This window comes from Stenella coeruleoalba, assembly GCF_951394435.1.
Source record: "Stenella coeruleoalba genome assembly, chromosome: 5".
NCBI lineage: Eukaryota > Metazoa > Chordata > Mammalia > Artiodactyla > Delphinidae > Stenella > Stenella coeruleoalba.
This window is the reverse complement of record NC_137150.1, coordinates 72,612,689-72,636,197: the sequence shown is the minus strand read 5'-3', so window position 1 is coordinate 72,636,197 and position 23,509 is coordinate 72,612,689. Positions and strand designations below refer to the sequence as shown.

The 23,509-nt window shown below is 36.1% G+C and overlaps 1 protein-coding gene across 3 annotated transcripts in view; it reads left to right on the top strand.

The window, feature by feature from the left end:
* The window catches only part of PAK2 (p21 (RAC1) activated kinase 2), a 78,922-nt gene that overhangs the window by 19,466 nt on the left and 35,947 nt on the right, over nucleotides 1-23,509 (top strand). Inside the window, exons 1-3 of one of the 3 annotated variants that reach the window (XM_079921741.1) lie at nucleotides 8,927-8,975; nucleotides 18,436-18,481; nucleotides 19,870-20,077. In XM_079921741.1, the coding sequence (XP_079777867.1) occupies nucleotides 19,891-20,077 (187 nt within the window). In that variant the 5' untranslated portion in view covers nucleotides 8,927-8,975; nucleotides 18,436-18,481; nucleotides 19,870-19,890. Of the gene's footprint in view, nucleotides 1-8,909; nucleotides 8,976-18,435; nucleotides 18,482-19,869; nucleotides 20,078-23,509 lie in introns of those variants that run through there. The other 2 variants (XM_079921740.1, XM_079921739.1) reach the window with 2 other exon arrangements.

Below are 23,509 nucleotides of genomic sequence, written 5' to 3'. Positions count from 1 at the left end.
AGTTTAGCATCATGCCAACTGGCCAAAGAAAAATACTTGAAGATCCCAGATCTGTTTTCACAGTAGACAAAAAGGATGAATTTGGAATTGAAAGACACTAAATCAGAAGTCAGCACGGTAATGGTAATAGTGCTGCAGGAGCTCAGAGATCCTATCAGGTTATGACAGTTAAGGAAGAAGTACTATTTGAAAGAGCCCTTGTAACATGAGTAGGGTTTTTTTTTTTTAATTGAAAATGACTTAGGGCTTCCCTGGTGGCACAGTGGTTAAGAACCCACCTGCCAATGCAGGGGACATGGGTTTGAGCCCTGGTCCAGGAAGATCCCATATGCCACGGAGCAACAAGGCCCGAGCGCCACAACCATTGAAGCCCACGCGCTTAGAGCCTGTGCTCTGCAACAAGAGAAGCCACCGCAATGAGAAGCCTGCGCAGTGCAACGAAGAGTTAAGTAGTCCCCGCTTGCTGCAACTAGAGAAAGCCCACGCACAGCAACAAAGACCCAATGCAACCAAAAATAAATAAATAAATTAAAAAAAAAGAAAATGACTTACTGTTTTTCCTCATTAGAAAAATAGTACATGTTCATTTTATAAAAATTAGACAAGTATTTTTGTCTATAGTCTCTAGATAAAGAAGGGAAAAGCAGTCAGTTCTATTACCCATGAAGAGCACCATTGTTAATTGTTTGACAGAATCTGGCTAGATAGTGGGTATAGTAGGGAGGAAAAGCTTTTCATGATGGCGCTTGCTGCTGCTTTTGTATCTTCGTTTACAGGAAAAAAAGTCGGCTTTGAAATATAATAATGCTAAATTATATAAACTAGCATTTTGAGGAACTTTCTATCTTTGGCGTTAATGAGATTTATTTATGTAACTTCACGTTTGTGAAAGAGACAAGTTTGTCACATAGATAATTACTAGACATCACTTTCGTGCTCTTTAAGTGACCATTAGGAAGGTATTTTCTGTTGTAATCACACTGATGGAATGTTGTACAGTAGAAGTCCATTGTGCTTGTCTCCTCTTTGCTCAAAGATTTCCATATGAATCCTCCTCTTAGGAATAGGATTCTAGCAGACTTAATCTGAGAAAACAAATTGAAAACTGAATCTTGCCCTTTTTGAGATATGGGGATTAATTCCCCCAGATAGCAAAGGCTGCAGGATTCTCATGAAAGAGGAAGACTTTATTTTTTTTTAATTTAATTTCTATTTTATATTGGAGTATAGTTGATTCACAATGTTGTGTTAGTTTTGGGTGTACAGCAAAGTGATTCAGTTATACATAGTATATCCATTCTGAAAGAGAAAGACTTTATAATACCATATCAGTGTTTATTGGCATTTATTTTTTAAAAGTTAGACAGTAATTGTAGAGAATGAAACAAAGTTCTTGTGTATTAACCAATAACTGGCTCATGAATGATTAGGACATATCATGTTAGGCGTGTTTTCAGAGAAATATCCTATACTGCTAAATTCAGACTAGTTCCTGTTGACTTGTTGCCTTTTAACCAAGTTGGTACAAAGGTGAATTGTTTGCATTCCTGGTTTTGATAAAATTAGGAAAACATTAAAACTTTAGTGTAAGTTTAGTTTTTATGCCTTTTAGATACAGTAAGCACTCATCCTCTGACCGTATATGAACAGTTTAGAACTGTCCAATTTGAACTTGTTGCAGTGATGGAAATGTTCTATATCTGTGCTATCCAATATGGCTAGTGTGACGAAGAAACAATTTTATTTTATTTAAATTCATTTAAATAGCCATATGTGGCTTAGTATGGCCTACCCGTGTTGGATAGCACAGCTTACAGAATGGTGTGTTCATAAGGAAAAAAGTTTTAAAGATAAATAATTTGAAGATGACTTTAAGAGCAAATTCCCATTCAGGTGAAAGCAAGAAGCAGCAGAACTTAGCAGAGCCTAGCAAGGCATAATTTTAGACAGGATGCTGACCTCAGTCTGAGGATTATCCTTTAATTTGTAGACCAAAGTGTGCAACTTAAAAAAATCCCATAGGAGCCTAGAGGGTAAAATAAATAAACTCTTTTTTCTCTACCTGGCAAATACTTGTTCATCTTTCAAGGAGCTCTCCGAAAAATCTGTTCTCACTTCTGGACCACCCAAGCTACTGCTCCCTGGTTCCCTAGGAAATGGTAACAAAGCTTCCCCGTAATCCCGGCTTCCATTTTGTTTCTCCACAAAACTTCTCATACAGCTAGATTAATGAACTAGAACAAGTGTATTAAAGAGTATATCGATGCGAAGAAACAAACATGAGCTCCTAGGTAACCATCAAAATAAGAAAAATGGGTTAATAGAGATGATTTATTTTAAAATAAAATATATAAATTTCATTGAAAAAAATTTCCATTCAGGGTTGGTCTGTCTACATTCTAGCACTTCATTTTCTCAAACTGTCTTAACTTGATACTTTTTGAAGAATTTTTTACATCACTGAATTTTTTACAATCACTGATGTGATTACTAAAATTGGGTCAAGATCCATTTCTTCTTTTAAGGCATTTTTTAAAATGCATATCCCTTGGCGACATCTGTTTCTATAACTTATTCAACTACTCTCAGCTCGTTGTAGTAAGCATTTGTTGAGCACATACTATGTGCCAAGCTCTGTACTATGTGCTGGGAGTATAAAAGCTAATAAGGCATAATTGCTGTCATTAGCAGTTTAGTCAAGTTGGGATTAAGGGAGAGGGAGGTAGGGGTAAAGGGAAACTTTTAAGTGTTCCCTTTTTTTAAAAAAATCTCTGTATGCAGTTTTTGGTTTTGTTTTTGTTTTTTTTTGCGGTACGCGGGCCTCTCATTGTTGTGGCCTCTCCCGTTGCGGAGCACAGGCTCCGGACGCGCAGGCTCAGCGGCCGTGGCTCACGGGCCCAGCTGCTCCGCTGCATATGGGATCTTCCCGGACCGGGACACGAACCCATGTCCCCTGCATCGGCAGGCGGACTCTCAACCACTGTGCCACCAGGGAAGCCCTGTATGCAGTTTGATACTGCTTAAGAATATTCTTTCTTTAAAAACTTGCCTCTCCTTTTAAAAGCCATTTTTTTTTAAATCAAAGAGAGGGGTTTTTGTCTCCCTGTCTTCACTGGATTATTTTATTTCATATCCTCCCATAAGTGGAATGCAGCCTCAGAATTCTTCCTGTCACAGCATACGGATGACATGACAGCCAGCCGCTCTGGGTCATTCAGAGTAGCTCTGTGAGGTAAAGCCTGCTTGCCGTTTGTGACCTATAGATAGTACCTGGAGTATCATTCACCCACTTTTTATGTATGGAAACTATCTGTCCTATGTCATTTATCAAGTCACAGTCACGCTCTTTCACAGATCATTTTGAAATGGTAGAAATAATTTCTTACCCCTCTGTACTCATGCATTTGTTCAACAGGTATTTATCGATTGCATTGCATTGCATGTGCTGGGTTCTGTTGAACCATGAGTGGGGAAGTGAGGCATGTCACTCGTGGACTGAGACAGTTATGAGCCCATATGCACCCTCAGTCTTTCATTTTGGTGGTGGCTTGCTGAGGGAGTGGAACTTTAAGATGGCAGCAACCTAGATCCGTAAATCACCTTAAGAAGAACAAACTTCCTCAAGCTTAGTGTTCATTAGAAATTTTTGTTGTGTTAAACAATTGAGATTTGGGGATATGTTTGTTACCAGTGCATAGCCTAGCCCAGGCTAATACAGGGTTGTTTTTAGTCTTTTGCTGTTATGACAGTGCTATTATGAATATTCTTATAATTTGTACATGTGCAAGAGTTTCTTGGATTTATATCCAGGAGTAAAATTGCTGAGTTGCACAATGTACAGTCAGTCAACTGTATAAGCTAATACCAAGTTGTTTCTGAAGTCGTTTTACTGGTTTATACTCCTGCTAGCAGTGTATGAGAATTGTCTTTGCTCTGCATCCTTGTTTTCAGTCAAGTGTCTTAATTTTTGCCAATCTAGGTGTTAGATGGTATCTACAAATGGCCTTAATTTACATTTCCATATGAGACTGGGCTTGTTCTCATGTGTTTATTCACTGTTTGTTGTCTTCTATGAAATGCCTGTTCTTGTCATTTGCTCATTTTTTTACTGGATTGTTTGCCTTTTGCATATTTCTTTGTAGGAATTCTTTATTTATTGTTGATACAGTTTTTGTCAGTTACTTTTGTTGCAGTTACACCCTGGTTTGTGGCTTGTCTTTTTATTCTGTGGTGTACCATGTAGTCATATTTATCAATCTTTTCCTTTAGAGTCGTGTGTTGTATAAAGATATTCTTCTGTATACAGATATTCTCGTATATAATCTTCTAAAAGTTAGAATTTTGCCTTTCACATTAAATCTTTAATTCATCTAAAATTGTTTTGGTATGATGCAAGGTAGGAATCTTTCTTCACCTGGATTCCCCAGAAAACAGAGCTTGAGGCTGAAGGCTTACATATCTTTACATTATTAGAAAGTATTTCCCCAGTGTAGGAAAAGGGGAGTGAAGTGGTAGCCAGAATGGCAGTGCAACTGATTGCTCAATCCCAGTGTATTGTCCCCCAGGAAGTTACACTATAAAGTCATTCACGGGATCATCCAACAGGTTGAGAAAAATGATCTAAGGAGATGGGATCTATCTGTTTCATCACCATTCACGGGATCATCCAACACTATACACTATAAAGTCATTCACAGGATCATCCAACAGGATGAGAAAAATGATCTAAGGAGATGGGATCTATCTGTTTCATCACCATTCGTTATAGGTTCACTCCACAGTTAACTCCCCTGCACTACCAGGTTGCATGTGTGTGGGTGCCACACTATTCCATGGCATTGTGCAGCTCAGAATGAAGAGGGGTGTTGTCATGTTGTGCCTGAATGAAAAAGTTGGTCACACCCACTATAGAGCTGGTTGTTGGGATAGTAGCTTGAAAAGACAGGTAAAGCGAAATAAAAAGATTGGAAAAGTTGCATAAGTGGCATGGTATCTGGTATAGGATCCAGTTTTTTTTAAATAAAGACTTTTCATTTCACAGTATTTCTACATTATTCTTCAGGAATATCTTTGCTATGCTCTTGCTCTTCCATATAGATTTTAGAATTAACTGTCCAGTTTTTCACAAGGATCTTTGATTAGGATTGCTTTGAATCTATAGATTAGTTTGAGGAAATGTGGCATTTGTACATTATTGAGTTTTTAAATTAGTGACCATTAGTATCTCACCGTTTATTTAGGTCTTAATGTCTTTCAGTTCATTTTTCCTCTCTATAAAGATTCTAGGTCCACAGTTCCCAAACTGTGCCATGGTGTCCTGGAGTACCCCCACTGAGCTTAAAGGCACCATGGGATGTTTATTTATTTATTTATTTTTGAACTTTATTTATTTGGCTGTGTTGGGTCTTCTTGCCATGGCCTTTCTCTAGTTGCAGCAAGTGGGGGCCACTGTTTGTTGCCATGCGCGGTCTTCTCATGGCGGTGGCTTCTCTTGTGGTGCACGGACTCTAGGCATGCAGACTTCACTAGTTGTGGCATGCGGACTCAGTAGTTGTGGCTCATGGGCTCTAGAGTGCAGGCTCAGTAGTTGTGGCGCACGGGCTTAGTTGCTCCGTGGCAAGTGGGATCTTCCTGGACCAGGGATCAAACCTGTGTCCCCTGCACTGGCAGGTAGATTCTTAACCACTGCGCCACCAGGGAATGGATGGATGTCCATTGGACACAATGTGAACTTCTAGCTCTAGGAAGTTCCACGTTTCAACATTAGATTGTGATACATTTGGTAAAGTCTATCTTTGTGAAATGGTTGCTGAGATTAGAAGTATGAAAATCAATGTGGAACAGGAAATGAGGGTGTGTGGGGTCCGAGGTTTCAGAGGTTGTGCATGCTTACCTAATGTACCTGAAAGAGAAAGAAAGAAAAGTGTTTTTTTTTTTTTAATTCAATTGCTTTTTCCAGTAGTTACTACGTTTTTAGGATGAGTGAATGATAAATACTAATGAAGTTGTTTGGACCTAACTACTAAATACTAAATGAAACTGTTAGGAATGTCTTTTGGCTTAGAGGTGCTATGAAATGATTACTGAGAATAGTATGGGCATCATGAACTAAGCAGGTTTGGAAATTTCTGTCCTAGGAACTTCAGACTTTTTAATGGTATTATAAGTGGTATCTTCCCCCTCCCCCCATTTCATTTTCTGTTTAGTGTGCACAAATGCAGTTGAATTTTGTGTATTCCTCTTTATCCTGCAACTTTGCTAAATTTGTGTTTATCCTAATAATTCATCATAGTTTTGTTTGCATTTTGTAGACAGTCTTATTATTTGCAATTAATGACACTTGTTTCTTCTTGTTTAGCAAAATGCTGCAGGAAAAGGAATAAAGGGTAATAAATTGTTAATTTACAAATGTACAAAACAAGATATGTTCAGAGAAGTCTAACTTTTAACTCAGTCCCTTCCATTTTTTTCTTCCCTCCCCCCAAAGCAACCATAAAAAAAATTATGGTTTATCCTTCCATTAAAAAAAGTAATAATAACTGTGTGTGTGTGTGTGTGTGTGTGTGTTTGTATTGATACACCTTTTTTTCTCCCCTTAGGTAAGTGGTAGCATACCAGACATACATTTTTCCCTCATCTTGCATTTTCATCAGTAGTATATCCTGAGATTACTCCATGGCAATGTATACAGTGGTTTCCTCCTGCATTTTTACAGCTTCATAATACTTTAGTGTGTGATATACCATAGTTAATTCAAGCAGTCCCCTATTTTTGGCCATTTGAGATGCTTCCTGTCTTTTGCTGTTATAGATAATACAACAATAACAGTCTAGTGTATATGTTTATTTGTATTGTATTTTTGTTGGTGTGTCTTTGGGATAGGTTGCTAGTAATGGGGTGTCTGGGTCTGTACTTTTTTTTTTTTCCGCTACACAGCTTGCAGGATCTTAGTTCCCCAACCAGGGGGTGAACCCAGGCCACGGCAGTGAAGCCCAGAATCCTAACCACTGGGCCACCAGGGAAACACCCGCCCCCTGCCATGGGTCTGTTCTTTTTAGACACTATGTTTTACTGCTCTCCTATGAAATTAAAAGTCACAGATTATTTACTTTATCCTTTTTTCAGGGAAAAATCAATATAATGCCTTACTCTACTTCCCTAAATCAATTTTGGGAGGAAAATTAATATATAATGGAAAAAATAGAACTAACAGGAAAACTTTAATAAAATAATATTTCCATTTGTAAATACTTGATCACAGCAACTTCAAAAGTATGAAGTGATCATAGGCCTGTATCTAATACTCATAGGTTCAGTCACAGTGCAATCTCATGCAGGTGTGCTGCTTTGATGATTCAACAAGCATGAGTGCATTGCTTTCACTGACATGATATTCCAAATGATGAATAAACTTGGTAAAACTGAGCAAAACAAAGTGTAAGCTCTTCTTGATTTCATAGTGGTTACATACCTGGAAAATTCAGTGTGTGTTAAAACTGTGTAAAAAGTATCTTTTATGTATAAAATAGAACTGTGCTCTAGGTTCGGGTAATTTTATATATATATGTCTTTTTAATTATAAATCAGAGCATGGTGGAACGTTCAAGAGTTGTGAAGACTTGTTGGCACATTGCAGAATATTGGTGTTAGTGACCTCTGCTCACTACTGATAGAACCCCTTTTCATTCCTGTTAGTGTTTATTTGTGATTTCTTTGTTCCTTGGTTAATTTTGCCAGAGGTATCATTAGTTTTGTCTAAGACTCAACTTTTTAGCTTTATTGATCTTCTTTATTGTATGATAGCCTTACATTCAGCAGTTTCTGCTTTTATCTTAAATTATTATTTTTCTTCCTACTTTCTTTGGGTTTATTTTTGGTTTTTTTTGTTTTGCTTCTTAGGTTGGATGCTTAAGTCATTAATTTTTGGTTCTTTTTTAAAGTAAAAATTCAGAACTGTAGGTGTCATTAAGTGCTTTAATCACATCTTGCAAGGTTGTTTTGTGTGTGCGGTAAAATATACATAACATAAAATTTACCATTCTTTTAGGTGTGTAGTTCATTGGCATTAAGTACACTCACAGTGTTGAGCAACTCCTACCATTATCCATTTCCAACACTTTTTCATCATCCCGAATACAAACTCTACCAATTAAACAATAACTCCCTATTTCACAAACCCCCCACCCCAGGCCCTGGTGACCTCTATTCTACTTTATGTCTCTGTTGAATTTGACCACTCTGGATACCTCATATACGTGAAATTATACAGTATTTGTCCTTTTGTTTGGCTTATTTTACTTAATGTTTTCATAGTTCATCCTTGTTAGAGCATGTATCAAATTTCATCTCTTTTTAAAGGTAAATAATACTCTGCAGTATATATACACCACATTTTGTTTATCCTAATCCTGCAAGTTTTGATACATAGTTTTTCATTCTCATTCAATTCTAAGTATTTTCTCATTTCCATTATGATATCTTTTTTTTTAACCATAAGTTTTTAAGAGGTGTTTTATATTTACAAACTCATGGAGTTTTTTCCTAGTTACCTTTTTGTTATTGATTTCCAACTTAATTGATTTTGGTTAAAAGTATATAGTGATTCCAATCTTTTGGGAATTTTCTTTCTCTCAAAATGTATTTATTTTAACCGTATTCTTGAAAGATAGTTTTATTAAATCTGCAATTTGTGTTGGCCGCTTTTTCTCTCAATACATTGAGGATATTCCAATGTCTTGCTGCTTTCATTGCTATTATCAAAAAGTAAGCTGACAGTCCAACTGCCACTTCTGTGAGGTTTATTCTTTTTTCTCCTTTGACTGATATTAAGAATTTATCTTAATTTCACTATGTTTTGTCTTCACTTTGATGTGCATAGATTACATTTTATCCTGCTTTTGATTCATTAGGTTTCTTCAACTTACAGATTTGTGTCCTTCATCGGCCTTAGAAATTTCTCAGCCCGAATTTATCTGGTGAGTGAGTCCCTCATTCATTCTGTCATCTCCTTCTGGAACTCCAAATAGATGTATCTTAGATCATCTAGCCTACTCATTTTACTTTTCTTTTATATTTTCTATCTCTTTGTCTTTTGTGCTGCATTCTGGGTACTTTCTTCGTATATATCTTCCAGTTCACTAACTCTCTCTTCTACTGAGTCCATGCTGCTCTTTACTTCAAATGTCAATTTTTAATTTTCAGGTATTACGTTTTTTCTTACTGAAAGTTCTATATGGTTGTTTTTCACATTTGCTTTTTTTCTGCTTTTATATTTGAGCTTCTTGTACATGTTCTGTGTCAGATTATTTCACATCTGTTTCACCAGTCTGTTTTGGTTAGTTCTCAGTCACAGTGTGTTGTTTGTTTTTTGAATTTTCCCCATGAGCTGCTCCTTTTCATTAGAATTTGATCTTTGGGTATTTTTTGAGACCTGTGTTGAAGTTGTTTTCTCCCAAGGAGGCTTTATATTTGATTCTGTCATTCACTAGGGAGTGCTACCAACACGGCCACATTCAATTAAACCTGTTTGGGATGTGGGGGGACCTCATGGGTGGCATGAATTCAGACCACAAGCGTGCATTTTGTTGTTAGGATTTCTCAGGGATTCCCCATTGCCTGCACTTCTGTTGTTATTACTGGGCTCAAAATGCTTAAGGTTTTCTCATTCCCTTCTGTGCAAAGGGATTTATTCCTGATTTACTCTTATATAGATTATAGCTAGCCTTCTGTGGGAGGGACTCCAATTTTGGCAGACTCTGGGTTTTATCACCTGTCCCCTGTGGCAGCCATCATAGTAGAACTTTAGTCAGAAGTCCCTTGAGAATACCTGGATTAGTAAATTGCTTACTCTCTTGTTCCTGATTTCACTTTGCTTTGCACCATATGGAAACATCCCTTTCATCTTAACTAGCTTATCCATGCATATTTAAAGATTTGTTACATTATCCAATCCTTTATTTATTTGAGTTTGAAGCAAAGTTTCTTTTTATTTTCCTTTATTCTTTACCAGTACCCCAGTTGTTTTCTACTTTGCTGTTGATAGACTTTGCTACTGATAGGCTTTGCTACTGATAGACCTGATGTTACGGCCATTGCCACCAAATGAAAACACTCCTTTCTTACTGATTTGTGAATTCCCTTTCATAGTGTGTGTTGTCCATCCACTTAGGGTGATTTGGGATATTTTCATTAATGCTTTTGCTCTCAAAGGCATTTGAGGCTTTTTTGGAGAGACTCAGGGTCAGTGATGTTGGGAATCTTAGAGCTTATTGAGAGATTGTTTGATGTCTTATAGTGTTGTATTACTATATTCATAAGGTACTAAAAAATTAAGGTTTGTTTGGTATTTATATAAAATGTAAGTAAAAAATATAAAGCAAAATTGTGCTTTTAAAATCATGTTTTTCAGTAGTATGTGGTTTGTACTTGGAGTACCATAGATGATATGAGTGAATTATAATAAATTTAGTAATTTTTCCTAGTTGGACTGACTGGTTCCAGACACCACTCCTTTTTTCATTTCTGTTGTGTATTTAGCTTCCCCTCATCTTCTTCAGTAGACAATTGAGGAATTGTTTGTTTTTGAGTTGTGTCACAATTAAACAATGGTCCTGTTAGAAGAGTACAGTGTGTTTTGGGCATGCTTTTTGTTTCGCCTACTTGTTTTTCACTGAAAAGTAGCAAAAAGTGAAAGGATTTGGAGAGAGGCATTCCTTATCATTTTGCCCTTTTTTATAAAACATTTTTGTGTAATGGTGGAGCAAAACATTGGTAAATCAGTATTTTATAATGAATTGTTTTTATATTCTTTGTTGTTTCTGCTAAAATATAAGATGTGAAGAACCTTATCACATCTTCACTTGGTGCTTCTTAGCCATTTGACACTGTCAGTAGAAGCAATAAAGAAAAAAATACACTGCCTTATGGAAAAGTTGAAGACTAAGGCTATGAATTGGCTATTGGGGGAAAAGTATAAATCTTTCCAAAGATATTTTTGTTAATATAGGGTAGTTTATTTGTTGTCTAGTGAAATGCTGTTTGATACAAGAAAGTTGAGGAAAAACAGTACAGAGTGTACTACTGTAAGTCAGTACACATTATTGTCTGATACATGGAAGGATTTGTGTTAAAGGAAATAGTAATATGGTGTAATAGTAGTAGTAGCAGCAGCAGTAGTAGTATAATCCCTGCTTTTTAAAAAAAATTTTATTTTATATTGGAGTATAGTTGATTTACAGTGTTGTGTTAATTTCAGGTATATAGCAAAGTGATACAGTTATATGTATACATATATCCATTCTTTTTCAGATTCTTTAACCATATGAGTTATTACAGACTATTGAGTAAAGTTCCCTGTGCTATACATTAGATCTTTGTTCATTATCTATTTTTATATAGTGTGTATATGTTAATCCTAAACTCTTAATTTATCACTCTTCCTCACCTTTCCCCATTGGTAACCATTAGTTTGTTTTCTATTTCTGTGAGTCTGTTTCTGTTTTGTAAAAAAGTTCATTTGTATTATTTTTTAGATTCAAATATAAGTGATATCATATGATATTTGTCTTTCTCTGTCTGACTTACTTCACTTAGTAATGATAATCTCCAAGTCCACCCATGTTGCTGCAAAGGGCATTATTTCATTCCCTTCAATGGCTGAGTAATAGTCCATTGTATACATATACCACATTTTCTTTATTCATCTGTTGATGGACATTTAGGTTGCTTCCCTTTCTTTTTTTTTTTTTTTTTTTTGCGGTACGCGGGCCTCTCACTGTTGTGGCCTCTCCAGTTGTGGAGCACAGGCTCTGGACGTGTAGGCCCAGCGGCCATGGCTCACGGGCCCAGCCGCTCCGCAGCATGTGGGATCTTCCCAGACCGGGGCACGAACCCACGTCCCCTGAATCAGCAGGCGGACTCTCAACCACTGCGCCACCAGGGAAGCCCGGTTGCTTCCCTTTCTTGGCTACAGTAAACAGTGCTGCAGTGAACATTGGGGTATATGTATCCTTTTGAACCATGGTTTTCTCCAGATATATGCCCAGGAGTGGGATTGCTGGATCATATGGTAGTTCTATTTTTAGTTGTTTAAGGGACCTCCATACTGTTCTCCATACTGGCTGTACCATTTACATTCCCACTAACAAGAGTATGAGGATTCCCTTTTCTCCACACCGTCTCCAGCACTTATTGCTTGTAGGCTTTTTGATCATGGCCATTCTGACTGGTGTGAGGTGATACTTCATTGTAATTTTGATTTGCATTTTTCTAATAATTAGCCATGTTGAGCATCTTTTTTTCTTTTTTAATATTTATTTATTTATTTGACTGCATTGGGTCTTATTTGAGGCACATGGGATCTTCGTTGCCACTTGTGGGATCTTTAGTTGAGGCATGTGGGATCTAGTTCCCCAAACTGGGATAGAACCCGGGCCCCCTGCATTCGGAGCTTGGAGTCTTAGCCACTGGACCACCAGGGAAGTCCCTTGAGCATCTTTTCATGTGCCTCTTGATCATCTGTACATCTTCTTTGGAGAACTGTCTATTTAGATCTGCCTTTTTTTTTTTTTTCTTTTTCTTTTGGCAGTGCCATGCGGCTTGCAGGATCTTAGTTCCCCAACCAGGGATCAAACCTGTGCCCCCTGCACTGGAAGTGCAGAGTCCTAACCACAGGACTGCCAGGGAATTCCTCTGCCCATTTTTTGATTGGGTTGTTTGTTTTTTTAGATATTGAGCTGCATGGGCTGCTTATACATTTAGGAGATGAAACCCTTGTCAGTTGCGTCATTTGCAAATATTTTCTCCCATCTGTAGGTTGTCTTTGTGTTTTGTTTATGGTTTCCTTTGCTGTGCAAAAGCTTTTAAATTTAATTAGGTCCCATTTGTTTATTTTTGCTTTTATTTTCATTACTCTAGGAGGTGGATCCAAAAGATACTACTGCAATTTATGTGAAAGAGTGTTCTGCCTATGTTTTCCTCTAAGAGTTCTATAGTACCTGGTCTTACATTTAGGTCTTAATCCATTTTGAGTGTATTTTTGTGTATTGTGTTTGAGAATGTTCTAATTTCATTCTTTTACATGTAGCTGTCCAGTTTTCCCAGCACCACTTATTGAAGAGACTGTATAATCCCTGCTTTTGAATTGCTTGAAGTCTTGGGCAGGAACACACTTAAAATAATAATTAATGATGCACAGTTGTAATTCATTGCCAAAGAATGGTCTGATATGTTAATATAATTAGAAAAATATGAGATGAAGGGTTGTTAGTAAACTTGGATTCTGGTCTTAGTTCTGTTAATAATTAGATTTGTGTGACTTCAGGCAAACTGCTTACATTTTGGTGAGTCAGATTCTTCACAAAATAAGGAAGATGGACCAAATGAATTCCATTCCAACTTCAGTACTCTCTGGATTTATATTCCTGTGTAACTTGCATTCAGAGGATGTGAGGGGTCTTTTTGAACAGGGACAGACAGGCATGACCTTACATAGGAAATAATTTTTACTGAGCATTTGGTTGGGTAGAGAAAAGGATAAAGAAAATTTAAGAATGGAGAAATGAATACCCAAAGATGATTTAGGCCAGGAAAGTCTTTGGTATATTGGGGAACATGAAGTATAGTATTTATGTGCACTCATGTGAGATCAGATTGATTTGGTAGTAAATGGCCCTAAATGGCAGTAGCTGCTGAGCAACGTATAGCCAGTGTTATCACGTGTTATTTTTAGTCAACCAATTTTAACTTCTTTCTCTAAACAAAAGCTGAATGTATAGAAACTCTTTGGGAAGCTAGTTAGGGCTTCTTCTAACCTCTTCCTCTGAATAGCAGCTGAAGACAGATTCATTAGAGAAATCATGAGATGAAGGGATCAAGTCCTCAGCTTAGCTAGTGGCAGAGTCATCAATGTTTTATCAAGGGTCATGCTTTTATTTACTACCATCTAATCACTTATGAGGCATATTACTTAGAATTATTGCCGTCATATTTGTCATTTTGAGTAATTTCATTAGGGACATCTGTGACCTATAAAATTTAGATTTTGTTTAGACATGTGTTGCCTAATAGGGTACGTCGTGTTAATTGGGATTTCCTTGAGACTTAGCTGGTTTAACTTTATAATGTAGATAAAGAAGAAAGTTCTGAAACAAATAACGTATTAGCTCCTCTTTAGTTTTATTGGACTGAATTTGTGCAGAAAACTTTAAAAATTACTGCACAGTATATTAAAATAAAGCAGTAAAGAAAATTTTTTGAATAACCAGAGTATAAGGAAAGGCTGTGTTCTGAAAGTTGCCTTGTTAGTGTTGTTTACTTTAGAATTTGGTGGTGGTATTTTTCATATAAATGACAGTCTCTCTGGCTGACATCTTTCTGGGTTTTGTTACAAAAAACACTGTAGTAATTATTATGACATATGTATAGATTTTGAACCATTTTCAAGATTTGATTAGGTTTTTGTGCCCCAGTTTGGAAATCTAGCCATTGATTACCTTTTATGTCAAAAATGTGTTCTGTAGAGTATAGGAGGAAATAAATATGGGTCTTCTGCTGCCTAGTAGCACATCAGAAAGAATTGGGACTATGAGGGTGAAGTATGGAGCTGGGGTAAACTCTAAAGCAGCAGTTCTCGAAGAGTGGTCTGTGGTACCCTTGGGGTCTGTGAGTCAAAACCTATTTTTCATAATAATACTAAGGTATTCTTTGCCTTTTTACACTGTGTTGACATTTGCATTGATGATGCAAAAGCAGTGGTGGGTAAAACTGACTGTACTTTAATACAACTCATTCAATGCAATAGCTATGTGCTTGTAGTTTTTTTTTAAAAGCCAGTTTAACTTAAGAATGTACTTGAAACAATGAAATTACTAATCTTATTATATCTCTACTTTTGAGTTTACTTTTAAAGTATTTTGTATAGCGAAATGGGAAGTACTCATAAGGTACTTATGAAGTATGAAATGGTTGTCTTACAGAAAACCACTTATATGAGCTTAAAAAGGCCCCATTTCCTAGAACACCATTTTTATTTGAAAGAACGACTGGCCCACTGAACAACTCTGGTTGTTCAGACTTAGGTATTTGGCAGACATTTTCTCGAAAATGAATGAAGTGGCAGAATTTGTTGTTAATTGATAAAATTTAAATTTTCAAATGAAAATTAGAGTTTTAGAAAACTTGTATTCACTTTCTTGAGTTTGACAGGTTCCCAATACCTGGACTTTTCTGATGAGATCAGTGGTGATATTAATGAATGTGATTTTATTTTTATTGTATAAGGAAGTGTCAACATTGGAATATCTTAATAATTGAGTGAGCCAATACTTTCCAGATAATCAATTCATGACATTACAAAATTCATTCATGGGTAAAAGATCCATTCAAAGTGCAAGAGAATTCAATGGCTTTAATGTAACAGAGTACAAAAAATTTATTGCTGTGGTTTCAGAGTCCATAGCTAAGCTTATGAAGGTTGAGTTTGCTGTAGTATCAAAGAAGAATATCCACAATTATCTGAAAGCTATTAAAATACTCCCTTTTTCAGCTACATATCTGTGTAAGACCAGATTTTCTTCATATACTTCAACCAAAACATAACACAATAAATTGAATGCAGAAGCAGATATGAGAATCCAACTGTCTTCTACTAAGCCAGACATTTAAAAGATTTGCAGAAAAGTAAACTAATGCCACTCTTGTCACTATATTCTGTTTTGGAAAATTTTATTTTTCATAAAAATGTTATTTATGAATAACATTGTAATGTAATGGGTTTAATGAAGTAAATACTTTAAGTAGCTCATTTTAATTTCTTATAGTGAATATAGATAGAACGCACATAAACAAAAATTGAGATGCTCAGTAATTTTTAAGAGTGTGAAGTGGTCTTGAGGCCAAAATGTTTTGAGAACTGCTGCTTTGAAGAAACAAAGTGGCTTTTAATATGCATGTGTTGAGAACAAATGTTGATAAAGGGCATAACCTAACCTAAATATGTATGTGCTGGTCTTTCCCAGTAGATTATGAACTCTTGGAGAAGAATTAAGTCCTCTTTTCTTTCTCCAACTTCTAGCATAGAATCTTATAAATAATAATATCATGATAGTAACAGTAGCAGCCTTCAGTTATTAACTCATTTAATCTTTATGAGGTAAATATTATTAATTCCTATTTTAAATTGAGATGTAATTCACATAGCTGAAATTTACCATTTTAAAGTGTACAGTTCAGTGGTTTTAATATATTCACAAGGTTGTGCAACTGTTAGCAATGTCTAATTCCAGAATATTTTCATTCCCCCAAAGTCATGTCCCATTCCCCTCACTGTTTAGCAACCACTAATCTACTCTCTGTCTCTGTGGATTTGCCTGTTCTAGACATTTCATGTAAATGGAATCTTATAATTTGTGGTCTTTTTGTGTCAGGCTTTTTTCACTTATGTTTTCAAGGTTTATTTCATGTTGTAGCATGTATCAGTACTTGACTCTTTTTGGTGGCCAAACAGTATTCCATTGTATAGATATGACATATTTTGTCCATCCGTTGATATTTTGGTTGTTTTCCTCTTTTGGCTATCACGAATAATGCTGCTGTGAACATTCATATGCAAGTTTTTGTGCAGACATGTGTTTTCAACTCTCTTAGGCATATACTGGAAGTGAAGTTGCTAGGTCATATGGTAGGTTACTCTATATTTAACTTTTTGAGGAATTTATTCCTTTTTTAATAGAGTTCTTTTTTTTTTTTTTTGCGGTACGAGGGCCTCTCACTGTTGTGGCCTCTCCCGTTGCGGAGCACAGGCTCCGGACTCACAGCCTCAGCGGCTATGGCTCACGGGCCCAGCCGCTCCACGGCATGTGGAATCTTCCTGGACCGGGGCACGAACCCATGTCCTCTGCATCGGCAGGCGGACTCTCAACCACTGCGCAACCAGGGAAGCCCCTAGAGTTCTTATTTTTGAATAATTTTAGACTTACAGAGAAGTTACAAAGATAGTAGATTTCCTGTATAACTATCACCCATCTTCCCCTAATATTAACATTACATAAACCATAAAATGTATCTCAAAGCAAAGACGCCAACACTAGTACATTATTATTAAGTAAATTCTAGATTTTATTTGGATTTCACCTGTTTTTCCACTAATGTCTTTTTTTCAATTCCAGGATACCACATTGTCATGTCTCCTTAGCCTCCTCTATTCTATAATAATTTCTCAATCTGTCTTTGTTTTTCATGTCCTTGACGGTTTTGAGAAGTTTTGGTCAGGAATTTTGTAAGATGTCCCTCATTTTGGGTTTATCTCATTTTTCCCCCCATGACTAGATATGGGTTTGGGGAAGAATACCACAGAGGTGGACTGTGCTCCTCAACACATTACGTCAGGAGATTAATGATGTCATTGTGACTTATCACTAGTGATGTTAACCTTGATCACTTGGTTAATGCCAGATTCTTCCATTGTGGTGTTATTTTCCCCTTTCCATACTCTTTTCTTTGGAAATGAGTCACGAAGTCTAGCCTACAATCAAATGGGGAGGGAAGTTAAGTTCCAACTCTTAGAAGGGAATGTATCTACATATATATTATTTGGAATTCTTTTGTAAGGAAGATTTGTCCCCCCGCCCCATTTTATTTATTCAATTTTTTTGTATCGATATGAATTATGTGTATTTATTTTATACTTTGGATTATATACTACTTTATTAATTTTATTGCTCAAATCATTCCATTATTGGCTTTTGGGAACTCTTTCCTGTGTCCTTTTGACATGCTCTCATCCTTTATAAGTACTTCCTTATCTTCTGACACTATAAGACACTATAGACTCATCTTGTATTTTCCCTGTCCAGGCCTAGAACCAGCCATTTCTCTAAGAAACTCTGAGGCACAGTTTAGTCCTGAGGTCATACACTTAAGTAAATGATGGAACTAGAATTCCAGCCAAAGCAATCTGATTCCACAACCCAGTACTGGACAACATGCAGCTGAAGGTGCATTGCCAGTTTCTAGTTATGTTCCATTTATGAGCCAGCCTTAAGGATAGAATTTATAGTCAGTTTACACTAAATAATTATTGTGCCCTGTTTTATATTGATCTTTTTTTAACTACAGCTATGCTGATTATAATCAAGTTTAAAAATTACTTATTAATCACAGATAACCACTGTTAATGGTGCATTTCCTTCTATAAATGCATGCAAATGTATTTTGGAATTTTGTTACCCTGATTTTTAAATAGGAGCAATTCACAGTGTAATCAAAATCTAAACGTGTAGTTTCTATATTGTAACTGGTGATTAAGATAAAAGTGAGCAAAAAAATAAATAAATAAATTTAAAAAAAGATAAAAGCTACTCCAGGGTTAATCTGTTTTGCCTTAATGTTTGGTCACATAAAAGCTAAATATCTGTCTTGATTTTATCAATTCATCAGGTAATCCACATGATGTGACTAGCTGGTTTGGAAGAATCATCTGACTGTATGTTGTTCACAACACCTTCTTAGATCCCACCCCCATTTCTTCCTTTGAGCACCAGTAGTTTAATTTCACTTCAGGCAGTCTTTCTCATACACAGTTATAGATCTTTTCTTTCTCTCTTCTCCAGCTCGTTACCTCCAGAAATGTTTATTTTTCCCTTTACCTTCTTTCATTCTTCACCTGTAGGCTGAAAAATAACTGTCACATGACATATAAATTATACAGTAGTGCTTTGACATACCTCTATCAAGGGAAACAAAAGCTGTAAGATTTGGTGTGGAATTAGGTATAATTCTTCATCCCTCAGTTTTTTCCAAATTATACCTACTGTTCTTCAGGTACTAGCATTCAGACTAAATAAAAATCTTTTAAATTATTATTAATTTTATCTAAAAACAGTTGCATTCTTTTCATTGTACATATACAAAATTTTGTTCACTTACATGTATTAAATAATGTTAAAATCAAATCAGGATCTAATTATCAATCAAAATCTTGTTTAGTGAGGTATTATTTCCTAACATATATACTTTTGTATCAGAGCTAATCTATAAGTTAGGCATCCCCTCTCCTTCACTGCTGATTTTAAATGTGTGTAATCTACTTTGTTTTAAAGACATAAAATAGATGTGTATACATATATGTAAACAAGATTGACATTTCTGCTGAATTAGCCATGTGGATAAGGAGGGTAACTTGATGGCCTGGACAGGGCATCACAGGATGACAGAACCTTGGGATTCGGCCAAACTCTGGATTTACTTTTGTCAGTGTTCCCAGACTTGAAGGGACTAACATATGTAGTTAGATGGTCAGATTTTCAGAGAAACCAAATATTGTATCAGTGGCACGTTCCTATCCTTTACGAAAGTTTATATTGAGGTTAAGTTGTAATGACAAAGCTAGCAAGCATGGAATCAGTTTGGAGGCTATTGGTTGATATTTTTAGTAGCAAGCATCCTATCTCTGCTCTAGAAGTAGACCTATCAGAGACATATATCCTATTATTGGCTGGTCAGGACATAGTCTTCCTCTTCAAATTATTATTTTTTTAAGACTCTATGTTGTCTGTTCATTGGAACATTTACTCTTAGAACCAGTTGAATAGGTGATATACTCTGATATGTTAGTGTCATCTTGCTTCCCTCAAATTGTCATAGTCCTCTTAATGGGATATGACTTTTCAAAGGTTCCCTCAGCTAGCCATTTACCAACTGTGTTAGGGGAGATTGCCTATATTGCAACTAATTTCATCTCTTAAGTTTTACAGCTTTAAATGGGTAACATTTTCTAATTTGAAGTTGGGGAGGTAATTAATACTGTTTTGTGCCTGTCCATACTATTTTTTACCTTGTTGTTAACTGTATGTTTTTGCCTTTCTGTTTCAGGCCATATCATAATTCTGAATCATGTCTGATAACGGAGAACTGGAAGACAAGCCTCCAGCACCCCCTGTGCGAATGAGCAGTACCATTTTTAGCACTGGAGGCAAAGACCCTTTGTCAGCCAATCACAGTTTAAAACCTTTGCCCTCTGTTCCAGAGGAAAAAAAGCCCAGGAATAAAATCATCTCTATATTCTCAAGCACAGAGAAAGGTAAATAGCTACTGTGATTTCAAGAGTCACAGTTATTATTTTATGTTACTGGTTTTGATATCTTTTTAATTAAAGTATAATAAGCTGATATCTTTTATGGTGAGAACAGTAAACATACAATTGATGGTGGTATATAGGCACGATTAGAAAGGCTAGTTTGGAAATTCCCTGTGGTCCAGTGGTTAGGACTCTGTGCTTTCACTGCTGAGGGTGCGGATTCAATCCCTGGCGGGATCTAAGATCCCGCAAGCCGCGCGGTGCAGCCAAAAAAAGAAAAAATAGGAATGCTAGTTTATTTTAAACTGTAATGGAAAAGAATAAAACAAAAGCTGTTGCTCATTCTATTTGTTACGTCCAGTGAATTTCTGTACTCCCCTCCTTCATTTTCTAAGGCTTGGGCCACAGTTCATGGCTTCCTAACATTAATGAGATTTGTGATATTTGAGAAAGACTTGCCATTAGAAGAATGGAAATATAAAGTCTACAGTTTCCTGTCTGAAATCTCAGGAGCCAACTGTGGCTTGGAATTAAGAGTTTTTCTGACTTTTGAGTAGTAGTAATGCTGTCTTTTTGTCATGTATTCTGTAATACCCTCAGATTCATCTGAGGCAACACTCAGTAGTCAACACATAAATGGATCTTCCATAAACAAGAGTCTAGTCCAGTGTTTCTCATCCTCAGTAAGATAGACGTTTGGGGGCCAAATAATGCCTTGTTGCAGGGATCTGTCTTGTGCACTGTAGGATGTTAAGCATCATTTCTAGCTTTTACCTGCTAGATGTTAGTAAGTAGCACCTCCTACCCAGTTGTGACAACTGAAAATGTCTCCAGACATTGCCAGATTCCCCTGTGGGGCAAAATTGCCTCCAGTTAAGAACCACTGGTCTAGTCACACAAAGTAGAATAAAGACTATAAATAGTCTCACGTAAGTTGAATTCACTAAATTTGTTTTGGTGCCAAACCTAAAGAAAGAACTTTTGGTTTTCAGAGCTTTATGGATTTTAGAATTGGATAAGGGATTATGGACTGTAATGGATTTTAGAATAAAAGTTAGGGATTAGTTTGTTTTATTATATTAAACATGACAGTATGGCTCTGACAGCTAGTAATAGATATAAGTAGAGGTAAAGATATTTTTCCACTTATATATGTCTAAGTTTACATGGAGAGGTAAACCCTAGTGGAAGAAAACAGTGCTTTGTATATAATAATAAATACACATTTAATTTGAGAGTTGAAAATACATAATCAATGAAAATTTGAATGAGGTAATATAGTTAATATTAATAGAGAATCAAGTCTTAGAGAATTTAGATATGCCAGCAGGATATAATCATTGAGCAGTTGAAAAACTATTCATTTTAGTGTATATCTCTTATTTCTAATTTTCCTCTTATTTTTAAGATTTCATATGAGGTTGTAACTGAAAAGCCTCATGAAAATATATTTTTTAAGTTTATTTAACAGAAGTGGTAGCATGTGTATCTGACATGTTTGAGAATGAAAAGTGTATCTACTTAGACTGGATTAAATAAAAGATAAAGGGGGAAATTAGGAAGTGAACCAAAAAGTATGCGTGGGAAGAAGGCAGAAAAAGTGGATGTGTTGGAGAGCACTAAATTGTAATCTTCCGTAGTTGTAAATCAGTGTATTTAAAGTAAGAAAACCTAAAAATGGCAGTGTAAACACAGTATTTATAATTGCGGAGGTTAGAAAAAAATTTATGGTGGTTAGTACCAGAAGAAGTTGATGAAAGGGTTGATACTACTTGCCTATTGGAGAGCAGAATGCAAAACTGGGGTAGGAGAATGCTCAAGATAGGATAAGAGCATATACTTGGGGACAGCCTTGGAAAGGGGAAGAGAAGAGCACTAACTGAAGGAGAAGTGTGGACAGTCCCGCACTTTGGGTAAATGGTAGGGTGGTGGGGTTTGTGAGCAAATTGAACACGCATTTACATAAATGTAGCAGAGCATGCCTGTCTCTCTGATCATACTGAGAATCTTCCAGTTTCACCCTCCTTCATTAACTCCCCTTTCTTTTCTTTTCTCCTAGAAATATTAATACTTACCAGTGGTAACTAATTCAAGGTCCCCCGCTAACAAAGGGAGGGTGAGGGTACCTGGGGGTCCTAGGGAAGGCTCTGATTGCCTTCAGGTTTATCAGCTTTTGAGGTCTGTAATTAACATCCATTAAATTTTTTTGGTGATTTCTGAAGTCTTTTGTTTTCTTGTGCTTATTATATTCAAGATTTAATAACTTTTTAGTGCTAATCTTAAAACTTTACAAGCTCTTTAAAAAAAAAAGCTTTGCCTTTCTTATCCAATTCCTTTTTTTCTTTCTCTAAAAAATAGAAAATGTCAAACTATACAAAGTGTAATAGTCTAATGAACCTTGTAATCCAGCTTCAACAATTATCATTCTTTCTCCACTTACTTTTTTGGTTAAAATTACATATATTGAAATGCATGAAAATTAACTATGGTTTTGACAAATGGACAGACCTGTGTAAGCCATAATCATTATCCCCCTATCACATATGCACCACATCCATCTCCCTGGAAGACTCTTTCACATTGTGTCCCAAACAGTCTACTCCTTCCCCACCTTTGGGAAACTTCTGTCTGATTTTTCACCTTTGATCAGTTCAGCCTGTTTTAGAACTTTACATAAATAGAATTTTGCTTTAAGTTTTTAGTTTTGTGGTGACATCATCCACAAAAGAGTATAATATACGTAATGTATATATTTTAATCAACACCCTTGTACCCACCACCCAACATAGAATTTTACCAGTATGCCCTGAAGTCCCCATCGGCCACACCCCATCCTACCCCTCCTCTTCCTCCTTCTCCTCCCCCAACAATTTTTTATTTCTTCCTTTTTATTATAATCTTATGACATAATATCCCCAAATAATATATGGTTTGGGTTTGCCTATTTGGGAACATTTTATAAATGGAATCATACTACAGTATATGCATATTTTCAGGATGTATATTTTCACTCAACCTCATGTTTTTGAGATTTATGTTGATATATATAGCTGTAGTTCTTTTTTACCGCTAATGTTGATATATGAAGCTGTAGTACATTTTCATTGCTGTACACTGTATAAATAGATGGCAGTTTATTTACCTGGTCTCCTATCTATAGACCTTTGGATTATTTTCATGAACAACGCTGCTATGGGTAATTTTGAACATATCTCTCGGTGGACATGTGGAAATATTTTTCTAGGGCAGTGCTTTTCAGACATCAGGTCGTTTTGATTCTAATTGCTTATTAGAATCTCTTGGGAAGCTTAATTAAATAAATCTGTGTCCAAGCTCCATCGCAGGCCAATTGAATCAGTCTTCAGGAGCTTACCTGGGCATCAGTTTTGGTTTTGCTTTTAATTTTTTTAATACCTCAGGGGATTCTAATGTGCA